The 12,912-nt window shown below is 40.0% G+C and overlaps 1 protein-coding gene across 4 annotated transcripts in view; it reads right to left on the reverse strand.

Moving 5' to 3' along the window:
* Positions 1 to 1,240: 1,240 nt before the first annotated feature.
* Positions 1,241 to 12,912, reverse strand: part of LOC101995418 (sodium channel protein type 1 subunit alpha) — a 129,284-nt gene continuing 117,612 nt past the window's right edge. For 3 of the 4 annotated variants that reach the window (XM_026778696.1, XM_026778697.1, XM_013345845.2), the window contains exons 24-27: positions 12,092 to 12,229; positions 9,383 to 9,487; positions 7,446 to 7,716; positions 3,333 to 4,510 (exon numbers count right to left, since the gene is read on the reverse strand). In XM_026778696.1, the coding sequence (XP_026634497.1) occupies positions 3,333 to 4,510; positions 7,446 to 7,716; positions 9,383 to 9,487; positions 12,092 to 12,229 (1,692 nt within the window). Of the gene's footprint in view, positions 4,511 to 7,445; positions 7,717 to 9,382; positions 9,488 to 12,091; positions 12,230 to 12,912 lie in introns of all 4 variants that reach the window. The other variant, XM_005346503.3, reaches the window with a different exon arrangement.

Here is a 12,912-nt window from a genome sequence, read left to right on the forward strand (position 1 = left end):
CTATGACACGGATATTCTAGGTCCTTTTCTATCCTATTGACAAGACCTCATAAATCTCTGTACATCAATTACTTTAATTTTTTTTTATTGTAAGTGCTGAGTGATTTTTCTGGTATGTATGCCAGTGCACCACGTTCATGCCTTATGCAAATGAAGGCCAGAAGAAGGTATCAAATCCCATGGAACTAGAGTTACAGATGGCTATGAAGTTCCATGTGCATGCTGGGAATTGAATCCAGATCCTCTGGAAGAGCAGCTGGTATTCTTAAGCCCTGAAACATCTCTGTAAGCCAGCCCCAATTAAATGTTTTTCTTGATAGGAGTTGCTGTAGTCATGGTGTCTCTTCACAACAGTAAAACCCTAACTAAGACTATGTCTGTGAATTCATGACCGTTGTTGTGTTTCTCTCAATAAGTTACATAAAGTCTCCACGCCAAGGTGAGGAAAGCCATTGCTTCCTGTTGACTTTGAGGAGCTATTTTGTCATTTTGTATCAGCCTGGCAGAAGACACATGGCATGTTAAAATAAGGCAATGAGAGGCTTTTTGTAAAGAAATCATTTACAAGGGTGTCAGAACCTGGGGAAAGTCAAAAGGAATAAGGAAGCACCTCCAGATCCAAGAAAAGCAAGAGAAGGATTATTTGGCTCCACAGGAAGTTGCTCTGACCTTCAGTGGGTAAGGCCTGCAAGGAAGGAACAGGCAGATAAATGTTTCTATCTCACACTTTTCATACTGATGTCCAGCACTGGTTTCCCATTGGCCAGCAGACTGGAAGCTAAGGGGCGGAGGAACATACACACGTGATACAGATGTCTTCTTTCTCAAGGGAAACACAGAGAGGGTGCAGGGAGCTTCTGGAGGAGCACAGTAGCCCACTCCTAGCAACTTTGAGTTTTTCAATGGTGCTTTCAAGGCTTCCTTTTGTATCTCAAGAGGCCATCCTGAATGCATTGGCTCACATAACTTTCCCCTCTATGAATACCAGTTCATGTGTTAGCATTGGCTCTTTGTTCCCACCAAGATCACATCTTGTTGCTTCTAGCTGCTGGCCATTTGTGGGAGGGGCACATTCTAGAAAGTCCCATTTTTACTCCAAGTTTTCTGTTCCATACATCAAGTGTGTGTGTGTGTGTGTGTGCGCGCACACATGCGCATGTGTGCAGCTCTCTTCACCATACATCAAAGCATCTTCATGTAGTTATAAAATTCTGCTAACAAAAAGTAACCGGGCAAACAATAAAATAAAAAAATTAATTTTTATTAGTTCTGCACATTTTTTTCATTGTGATTAGCATCATTTTGGGTAATAGTAGCATTTTCCCACATGCAGTTCATGAATACGGTTTGTCTAAATACTTTTTAAGAAAAGAGGTGCCTATGGTCTGCTTCTGTAAGAAACACAAAATATGTCGATGTGATTGACTATGTAAGTGTAATGCTCTCTGTTTTCAAGGAAAAGAAATTAGGAAGCCCACATTGATATTTAGAACAATCTAGAGAACTGTGTTTCCAAAGCAAAAAAAAAAAAAAAATTAAACAGCAATTGGGGTTAAGGACAGAGGTAGGTAAGCGCTACAATCAGCAGTTAGCATAGAGACGACAAGAACTATAAATCAAATGTTATCCCCTTTTCCAATTGCAAATCCTAATTTGGATGTGGAGTGGTGAATGTGTTTTGTCCCTTAAAATTGTGAAATGAAATAAATGTAATAAAAAGGCAGAGATCTACTGCTACCTTGGCATGTTTTCATTTCTTAGTTAGCAAAGATCTTTCATGAAAAACTGCTATGGATAGAAAGTAAGAAAAGTGATTGTGAAATCAACCCGAAGATAATTTCCTCTTCATATGTACATAATGCTGAAAAATAAAATAAAGTGACTTTGTACAATATTTATATCCGCTTATAAAACTCTAAACATGTTTTAACAGGTTAAGCAGTGTAGTTGGTTTTTTTTTCAAACATGTATGTACAGTCTGTCTATACACTGAATGTTACCCACAGGAAATTTAAAAAGAACCCAAACGTCATTAAAGTGTTGCAAACTATTGCTTATTGACTTAAAGAAACGAAGTCTGCTGAACGGTTTCCTTGACTTAGCCACTGACCTATGGTTTCTCATGAAGGAGATTCTGAGCGGTGGGAGAAACTAGATACCGCAACATGGTAATATCAACATGCACTGGCAGCATCCACACTATCTATAATGGTACAGAATACGGTATATTACCTGTGGAAAGCTCGCACGCTACATTTCGTGTGGTACATATTTGATGCAATAAATACTGTGCTTAGGTCACTATTCGTTTGCTCAAACGTGCACCACAGAGTAAAATGACTATTTACATGATAAATAGCATTTCATTAACACGTAGAGTGTCAACCTCGCTGAGAGCTGAAGATGGCTAAACAAAGTGCAGGATTAAGCGGAAATTTATAAAGGGTTCGCTTGGTTCAATTCACTCTGCTAGGGTTGGGGGTAGGGCGTCATATTCAGTAGTGAGAGACTTTTAAGAGACAACGAACACGGCATGGTTCCGGACGTTTGAATGAAGTGTGCACCCACTAAGACTTAATGACCTATCCTGAAAAGTCTCCTTGGACTAAGGGCTAGACTTGACAAAACTGGATGAACAGAGCCCCTAATCTGATGATCCCCACAGTGTGCACCCCGCGCACCCCCTCAGGAACACAGATGATATGGAACTGTTGAAGAACTGGCTCTGCTTTCCTTTGACCTTTCCTCGGGCATAATCCTAAAGTGTAGCTTAGCCCCGTGCAAAACCACACCTTGTGCAGACTGGAGGGCTGTACCTCCAGGTGACACACCTGGAAAAGAGTTCCTTTACTCTATTTCCCAACAGAAACCGTGTTTACAAAATTAGTCACATGTAACAAAGGACACATGGATTAAAAAAAAAAAAGATGAATCCGCTAACTGAGCTTGTAAAAAACGTGACAAATCTGGCAGTTGAAATGCGAATGGTGGATACAGTTACTACACTAGAGTGTTTCCCGTTAACCCCCAAATGATAGCTCTCCGCTCCTTTTAGACTGGTCCCTACAGTCTGCATAGCCATTGTCTCTGTCTTCAGCAGTGTCAGCTGGTAGTGAGAACAGTAACCGCCTGCCAAGGTCGTCTCCCCTTTACCGAGTTTGCTGACAAGGGGGTCACTGTCTTATTAGGCACTGACCTTAAGTAAATGTGTGTAAAAACAGTCGGTTTGGCATTGACCTCCCAAAGGAGTCCTTTTGACTTCACCTTCACAGGCTGTAAACAATTTGTCACCCAGTTTATTATTTTTGTTTGTTTATTTGTTTTTTGTTTGTTTATTTCCCTTTGGCTTTTTCATCTTTTCCTTCCTGCTCATGTTTTTCCACGATTGGCTTTGTCACCCGATCGTAGGAGGGTGGACAAGCTGCAGTGGACATTGTGAGGTCAGTTTTCTCTGTAATAGAGTTTTCGTTTATCCTGTCAATGATCATGTCTTCTTTTACAAGAAGATTAGCCCCACCTTTGAGCTTGTTCTTATTGTACGTGAAGGAAGCTTGTTTGACCGTTCGCTTCAAAAGGTGGCGCCTATAAGCACGCTGAATGATAACGGCGGACACCTCTTCTTGTTTGCGTTTCAAAGTAGTAGTGATTGGCTGGTAGGAGACCTTGGAGGGGTTGGAAGCCATGAACCGCTCTTCCATCTGGACTCGAAGGGCATCCATCTCTCCACTCTCCCCCAACACACGCTTTGTAAAAGCAAATAAGATGTCCAGGCAGTGGATGCGGTCTCCGCTCACCATGGGCAGATCCATGGCGATGAGCTGGAGTTTGTTTGGTTGTGGCAAATTGAGAGGCGGTTCAAGAGCAGCTGCAAACTGAGATAATTTCTCAAATTCCATGAACTGAGTGGCGTCAGGGTCGAACTTCTCCCAGACCTCATAGAACATCTCAAAGTCGTCCTCACTCAGGGGCTCTGCGCTTTCTTCTGTAGCGACGCTGAAGTTCTCCAGGATGACAGCGATGTACATGTTCACCACAACCAGGAAGGATATGATGATGTAGCTGACAAAAAAGAAGATCCCCACAGACGGGTTCCCACAATCCCCCTTCACCGAGCTTCCAGGGTTAACTTTATTAGGGTCACAGTCAGGGGGTTTGCTGTTGAGGATGGGGGCCAGCAGTCCGTCCCAGCCTGCCGAGGTGGTGATTTGGAATAAGCATATCATGCTGTTGCCAAAGGTCTCAAAATTGAACATGTCATCAATCCCAACTTCCCTTTTAACGTAGGCAAAGTTGGACATCCCAAAGATGGCGTAGATGAACATGACCAGGAAAAGCAGGAGGCCAATGTTGAACAGCGCGGGAAGGGACATCATCAGAGCGAAGAGCAGGGTGCGGATGCCCTTGGCGCCTTTGATCAGGCGTAGGATTCGGCCGATCCTGGCCAGGCGGATGACTCGGAACAGGGTAGGGGACACAAAGTACTTCTCTATCAGCTCGGCCAGAAACATGCCTGTAGAAAAATAATTAGAATTTCAATCAGTGAAGAAGTCATCCATTAAAATATTTGATTTATTAAAGTTCCAAAGTCAAGTTCAGAACATTGAGATTCAACTGTGCAATCTTAGGCATGGTACATAGATAATACAATCATCTTCCAGTGCAGCAGACTTGTCCCAGGAAGCACTTTCCCTCTCTAGAATATCAAAATTCTTTTATATTCTTTTATATCATAGGGCATCACATTTGCATATAACCTATATACACCCTTCTGAAGGTTTTTAATTACTCTTAATCTATCATATTAAACAACATAAACATCAGAAAATGAGTTGCTGCAGTTCACTTTAACGAAAAAAAAACAAAGAAATGTCTATGTATGGTCAGTAGAGGTGCAGGGTTCTTTTTTTATTTTTATTTTTATTTTATTTTTTTTGGTTTTTCAAGACAGAGTTTCTCTGTGGTTTTGGAGCCTGTCCTGGAACTAGCTCTTGTAGACTAGGCTGGTCTTGAACTCACAGAGATCCACCTGCCTCTGCCTCCCAAGTGCTGGGATTAAAGGGTGAGCCACCACTGCCCGGCTGAGGTGCAGGGTTCTTAAACATACTTTTGATCTCTGAATTTGTGGATACCAAATTCATAGATATGGAAGACTGAATATATATAGAATTATACAATGTATAACATAAATCAACATTAATTTTAACTCAGCAAAAATTAAAAGATAAGGGCTGGAGAGATGGCTCAGAGGTTAAGAGCACTGACTGTTCTTTCAGAGGTCCTGAGTTCAATTCCCAGTAACCACATGGTGGCTCACAACCATCTGTAATGAGGTCTGGTGTCCTCTTCATGTCCAGCAAGCATACAAACAGACAGAACACTGTATACATAATAAATAAATAAATTTTAAAAAAATTAAAAGATAAGAACCATAGTATTTTGTTTTCAGAGGTGTTGATATGCCATAGTTAACCTGAAATCTCATCAGAAATAAATGCTGAAGTTTGCTTCAGTATCAACAGCTAAAGATGGAAGTACAAATTCATATGGATATGATGATTTTCTCTAATTTTTTTAACATAACTTTCCTTTTCTCACCTCATCAATCCAAAATATTGGAGTGTTTAATGTTATTTTCCTCTTCTTATAAACTTGATGCTTCCTTGAGTTTCTTGCACAATACTCTTACAGAATTGTTTGTGCATGTGCTTGTACACTCACAACACGCTCCAAGGTTAATGCTCCTTTGGTCTCCTGTAGCATCTCAAGTCTTTAAATTTTAGAGCTCCTTTCTCCCTGAGATTTTTTTTGGCATATGTCTGTTTATATGGTATGCATGTGTGTATGCATGTTCTCGAGTGTGTGTGTGTGTGTCTTGACATTCGGAGTCTCCTTGATTGTTTTCTACTTTATTTATTGAACCAGGGTCTCTCAGTTGAATACAAAGCTCTCTGGTATGGACAGAATAGCTTGCTCTGTTATTTGGGGGCATCCAAGAGTCCTCTAAGTGTTGAAGTTGTAGGGAAGTTGTCACACTTGAGCAGAACGTACACGGCTGCTAGGAATCTTAACTCCAGTTCTTAAGCTTACACAGCAAGTTCTTTACATGCTGCGATATTTCTCAACTCCTTCCCATTCTTTTTATATAAATACTCCACTAAAGAGTAACACACACACACACACACACACACACACACACACACGAGTGCACATATACCAAATAAAAAGAAAAAAACAACAAACCAAACAATAAACCCCAAAGGCCTTTAAGTGCAAAGGCCTCATTCTCTTAAGTCAGCCTTCTCTGTTTCTGTCTCTGTTTCTATCTCTGTGCTTCTCTTTCTGGATATTGTAGTTACATAATTGTATCCACTGATCTGTGTTGGAACTAAAGACTACACATAAGTGAGATTTAAGATATATAGCCCATCAGAATGGGTACTAACACAAAAATCCCTTCCAACAGAGAATCTTATGTTTAAAATGTTGCAGTGACCTTGTCTTAATTAAGAAGGAATATTTTGGGCCTATGTAAGGACTTCTTCACTACTATAAAGTATTATTTGTACATGCAGTGGAGTGAGCTACCTTCAAGAGACCCTTATACATTACACAATGTGAAAGATATGACTAAGTAGGAGATAGCCTATGCTGCCAGTTTCCTTCTAGAAATATTGATAATTTTCATTATCAGTCATAGTGAATTACTGTTTGTCTTTATTAACACTTGCTTTTTAATCCCTCTTTTATTTCCTTTTCCCATTGCAACCATGTTCCACTCTACGCCATTGACCCCACAGCTACATGTCTAATGCACTGTCATTCCCTATCACCAGACCAGATTTGCAGTGCCCCCTCATCAGAATTATCTACATCAGTGGTTCTCCGCCTTCCTAATGCTGCGACCCTTTAGTGCAGTTCCTCAGGTTGTGGTGAGCCCAACCATTTCTTTATATTAACTATTTATATTAACCAAATTATTGCTATTTCCTAACTGTAGTTTAGCTTCTGTTATGAATCACAACATAAATATCTGTATTCTCCAATGGTCTTAGATGACCTCTGTAAAGGGTCATTTGACCTCAAAGGGGTCACATCCCACAGGCTGAATGCTGGTGCTCTCAATAGTGTATAGAGTATTCAGTCTCAGTCACTTAAAATGCCATTTTTGTTTTGGTTAATAGCACAGATCTACATAAAATCTACTTCAGTAACGGAGATTTTACTAATTGACAAATAAATACAAATAAATAATGTATCAAATAGATACAATGGAAAAAATAAATAATGGAATGTTCTAGAAGCCTAACTTTGGAAGAAAAATAAATACAGCTTGATAAAACCTATCAACATTTTCACTTTGAATAGTGAGATAATCTCCATTCCAAATTTGCTGTTTCGACATACACCTTTACCAGGATGAGTTTGACAGTCTTTGCACATCTTACCTACGATGGAGAGAATGACCACCACAAAATCGAAAATATTCCACCCAATAGTGAAATAATAATGGCGGAGGGAGATGAGCTTCAGCACGCACTCGCCCGTGAACAGCACGATGAACACCAGGTTGATGCGTCCCAAAATGATAGTCACGTAATCGCTCTGGTCATCTGTTTCCACCATCATGGTAACCATGTTCAGACAGATGAGAATCATGATGCTGATGTCAAACACTTGTCTGGTTACAAAGTCAAACACCATTCCTTGAAATTTGTTCTGTGGAAAAACGCAAATACTTTCAGCCATGGGAGATCTTCCTGGTAGACATCATGTATGTTAACTACTTCCTCTATTGATCTCCTTTCTAGTTTTATACATGGTACCTACCTATTGGCACCAATCCCTGTGAGAAACCTTGTAGTACACTTTTACATCTAGTTACTTAAATTGTTTTAACCATGTATATTCTTGAGAATATCAAATCCCTTGCTGAAGGGCTTCTCTCTGTATTTTCTATACAGAAACACCCTGAGTTTCCACACATCAAGGCCACAGGAATGTAGGAAGCCCATCTGATTTGGTGTTACCAAACACCAGCTGCTCTGGCTGCAGCACTTTCCAATGATCAGTTGGACCATGTGACCATTTAAAAACATGTAGTAAATATTAATATTAGATTTGCTTTCTTCCTAGAGGATTGTCAATGGGACCACGTGACTTCAAGGACACATCTGCAACAGCATATATTTATATCACACCTTGGCAACATTAATCTGTTTCTTACAAGCGGCTCTTGCTGATATTGTCAGACACACAAGGATGGGTCTCCATGGAAATTATCAGATATAAAGGCATTCCTTGTTGTGCTACTGCAAGGTGAACATGTGAACTTGGCTACTGATAAACGGCTACTTTCAAACCTGCAGACCATTGCCTGTTTCTTCCTTTGGGAAATTGAAGGAGCCTAAGGATATTTTATTACCATAAACTTTGAGGCACACACTTGAGTCATTTCCCTGGGCAGTACTAAGTCTCAATGAAAAAATTTTCTCATTAAGAAAGCAATGCTCGGCTAACAAAATAGAAATGAATATTTCCTAATGTTTTCTTCTCTGATTCATCCTTGGAAATATTTTCAGTTTAAAGATTACTGCCATGAAAATCACTATGATAGGATAAACACTCTTTTATTATAGTTTGTTGAAGTCATCTTGGAAATATGAGAATGGTTATTTATTATCACAAATTGTGATCATTTGGACATCAGTAATTGGCAACATTTTAGCCGTATGTAAATATATTAGATACTGGAATTCTTACCTCCTCCAAAATGCTTCAATACTTCTACTAACTAAGCAACAACTACATTGGAGATGATATGCCAGTGAACACTTTGTCTTCCTCTTAATCTAAGAAAGCCCAATAGATGTTAGTCCCTCCCAATGTTTGTGTGTTCCTCACCGTTGCACAACAGCTATGGTAAGACACAAGTGTGACGATCACACTCCCTGGGTCATTTGGCTATATAGTTGGTATTCTAGTTGTATAGTTTTAAGTCATTTGAAGATGAGCTTGCATTTCCTGTATATTCTTATTCTTTTTGGTGTCAAAAAAATCTATCAGAGCCGGGCACCGGTGGCTCACACCTTTAATTCCAGCACTCGGGAGGCAGAGGCAGGCAGGTCTCTGTGAGTCTGAGGTCAGCCTGGTCTTTAAGAGCTAGTTCCAGGACCTGCTCCAAAGGCTAAAGAGAAACCCTGTCTTGAAAAACCAACCAACCAACCAAAAGAACAAACAAAAACCCAACAAACTTCAGAGAGACATAAATTAATGATGTTCAAGAAGTACAATTTTCCCCCCACTGGAAATAGTAGTTGACTCCCTCTGTGTAACAAAACACATTCAAAACTGTCTTATAGGATTTTCATTCACTCTTTCTTACTCCTGGTCGAGGGATGGGCTTTTGTGGCTTTTTTGATCCTAATTTTTTCATCGCATTATAATATTTCTTCTGTTCTTCAGTCATAAAGATGTCTTGACCTCCAAAGTATAGAAAAGAAAAATCAAAACTGGTTAAAACCATGTCCAGTCCTACATACTTTTCAATATTACAACAAAAAATTTAAAGAAATTAGCATGACTATTCCTGCGATTTTTGAAGCTGAAAAATTAAAAGTATGTTATGGTGATTGAAATCATATTTATTTCTTAAGATAATCCAAAATGGTCATTATTATTATATTGAGAGAAAAAAAACTCTTAAGTAGTTACTCAAGACCATATACATGAACGGTAAATCTTGGCTCACTGGGACACTATGTATTTAGTTCCTTAATTTAAACACATCCCCTTTTGGATGTAATACAATGATACAATGATTTTCCTACTCAGATGCAGAGAGAATTGAACAGACACACACACACACACACACACACACACACACATACACACATGAGTATATCTCCTTAATTCTGTCAAGAATTCTAGGAAAGGGGACGAAAGAAGCCTGGGGGAGCTCAGAGATGAGTGCTCATCAGAATGCCAGGTGTGGGACAGGAGAGTGGCCCAGAGGACTGGACAGCAGCTGAGCAGAGGAAGCTGCTAGAAAATGGGATACTATCAGCACTGACAACAGCAATGCTTTGTAGTGTAAAAATCCTCGGTATTAGCAATGAGTAAATAGACTCAATAAATAGTATGAAGTAGTGGGAACTAAAGACCTCTTTGGCTGTGAAGCTCTTAAATGCACTCAAATCTATTAGCCATGAAATGTACAAACGTTAAAGTTAATTTGGCTTCCATATTATAAATACCAACTATTAAAAATTCAGAGAACATTTGATGTCAGTGAGGAAGCTGGAAAAAGGTCACGGTCATACAGCTTATACAGTTGACTGCATGCATGACTCCAAGGAGGCAAAATATTTCACTCTGCAAATTTACTGTAAGAAAAGATTTAAGCACTGAAATATTTTATGGGAAAAATTGGCAAGTCATTAAAAGACTAGAAACAACAACATTAACCAAGTTATGATAAATGCATATGATACCGAGAAAACTTTGCCAAAAAGGAGCATTTAAAATTATATATTAGAAAGTATTTCATTCTAGGCTGGCCTGGAACTCGTGATCTTCCTGCCTCCGCCTCCTTCAGCAAATCCTACTGGTGTGCACCACCAAAAGCAATAGTGGGAAGTGTGCCTTAACAGCCCTTCCCCTGTAATCAGACGGATGATCAACTTAATTGTCATCATAGACCCTTCATCCAGTAACTGGTGGAAGCAGATGCAGAGATCCACAGCTAAGCACTGGGCCAAGCTCCTTGAGTCCAGCCATAGAGAGGAAGGAATGATAATATGAGCAAAGGGGTCAAGACCATGATGGGGAAACCCACACAAACAGCTGCGCCGACAACTGAGGAACCTGTATAGGACTAAAATAGGCCCTCTGAATGTGGGCAACTTGGGCAGTTTGCGGTGTTACTAGCAGTGAAAACAAAATTTACCCCTAGAGTATGAACTGGCTTTTTGGGGCCCATTCCCTATGGAGGGATACCTTACTCAGCCAAGAAATAGGGGGAAGGAAGGGTCTTGGCCCTGCCTCAAGTGCTGTGAAGACTTTGTCGCCTCCCCATGGAGGCCTCATGTTCTCTAAGGATTGGATGCAGGTGGGGAGGGGGGAAGGCCAGAAGGCAGGGTGGGGGAGGGAGAGGGAACTGGGATTAGTAGGTAAAATAAGATTGTTTTAAAAATGAAAGAAAAAGTATTTCAGGGCTGGGACAATGGTTCTGTGTATCCAGGCATTTGCTGCCAAGACTAACCACCTTGGGACCCAGCAGGAGGGGACCAGCTTCTGCAAGTTGTCCACTGACTTCCACAAACACACCCGTGGCATGCACACCTTACTCTCATGAATAAATAACGGTAAGTTTTTTAAAAAAAGTATTCCAGAGAGGGCCTAAGTGGTAAATGCTTTACAAGGAGGCATGAGTAACTAGGCTCAGATGTCAACACCTGTGTTAAAGTGGGCATGGCAACATGTGCTCATAATCACGGCGCTGGGAATGCAGAGATCGGCGAACCCATTGGGCTTCCTCTCTGGACACCTAGCTGAACTGATGACCTGCAGGTTCAGTGAGGGATCCTGCCTTAAAGGTTATGGTGGGTAGCAATTGAGGTAGATCACTATGTCCACCACTGGCCTTTATATGCATAGACACATTCAACTTCACAGAAACTTGCACACTCACACGAGCAAACATACGTACAACACACACACACATACACACACACACACACACACACACACACACACCATGCACACACACATGCATGCATTCATACATGCAGAATATTTCCAAGTCAGGCAAAGTGATGAGTGCCTATAATTTTGATGGATATTTACATGTATATTGCATACAGTATTCACTGATCAAACATAACCCCCTTTTATCTACCCTTCCACATGCTTTTCCAGTCTCTAGTGACCTTTTAGCTTCAAATACATTGTAAAAGAGAGTGAGCTGTTACGGATAAACCATATGGAAAAAGTCATAAGGTAATTTGTGTCTGAATTCAAGGTCTCATCTTGATTCAAATTCTTTGTTATTTCCTCTATGTCAGTATGTTAGAAATATTTTAAAAATACTCATCTTCTTCTTCTGCTGGTTGAAATTGTCTATGATGACACCAATAAATAGGTTCAGGGTGAAGAAGGACCCAAAGATGATGAAGATGACGAAGTAGAGATACATGTACAGACTTTCCTCATACTTAGGCTGCAGCTCCACCTGCCAGAGGAGAGCATTTTGTTAACTGCTAGACAGCTTTGAAGTGGGGACCACATTGGTGCTTTTCCACATAGTAGATTATATTCCTAGTAATCAATCAGTAGATTTTCTTCCCATATCAACTGCCTCTAAAGAAAAGAAAAACCCCTGAAACTGGGCACTAAAAAGTTTTGGTGTAAAAAGTAATGTAATATGGCATTCTAAAACTATTTACGTAACTTTATATATGATGGATATTTTGTTATTTGGAAAGCATTGCCTTAAATTTGGTAAGTTTTAAGTTAGCTAACTTTGAGTAATTCAAAAATATTAGTGAGTTCCGTGTGGTATCTCATGTCTGCACAACCCAAGCATTTGGGAGGATGAGGCTGGAGACTTGCCATGAGTAATTGACAAGCCTGGGCTGCAATGTAACACCCTGTCTTCAAAACAACCAAAGAAAATTATTAGTGAAAAAAGTAGCTCTTATAAATATATAGAGAATATATTTAGAGTGCTGATTCATTTGTGTATGGATCTATACAGCCAGTAAAAGAGTGGGATTATTCACTTGGAGGCTGGCATCTTTCACTAACCATTACCACAGTCACAAAAAGTTTTAGATCGAATAGACAGGCTAAACATTCCATTTTCTAAAATCCTCCATTGATAGCCAACTCTCAAGCTTATTGTTATAAAAATAG

This window comes from Microtus ochrogaster, chromosome 4, assembly GCF_000317375.1.
Source record: "Microtus ochrogaster isolate Prairie Vole_2 chromosome 4, MicOch1.0, whole genome shotgun sequence".
In the NCBI taxonomy this organism is placed as follows: Eukaryota; Metazoa; Chordata; class Mammalia; order Rodentia; family Cricetidae; genus Microtus; species Microtus ochrogaster.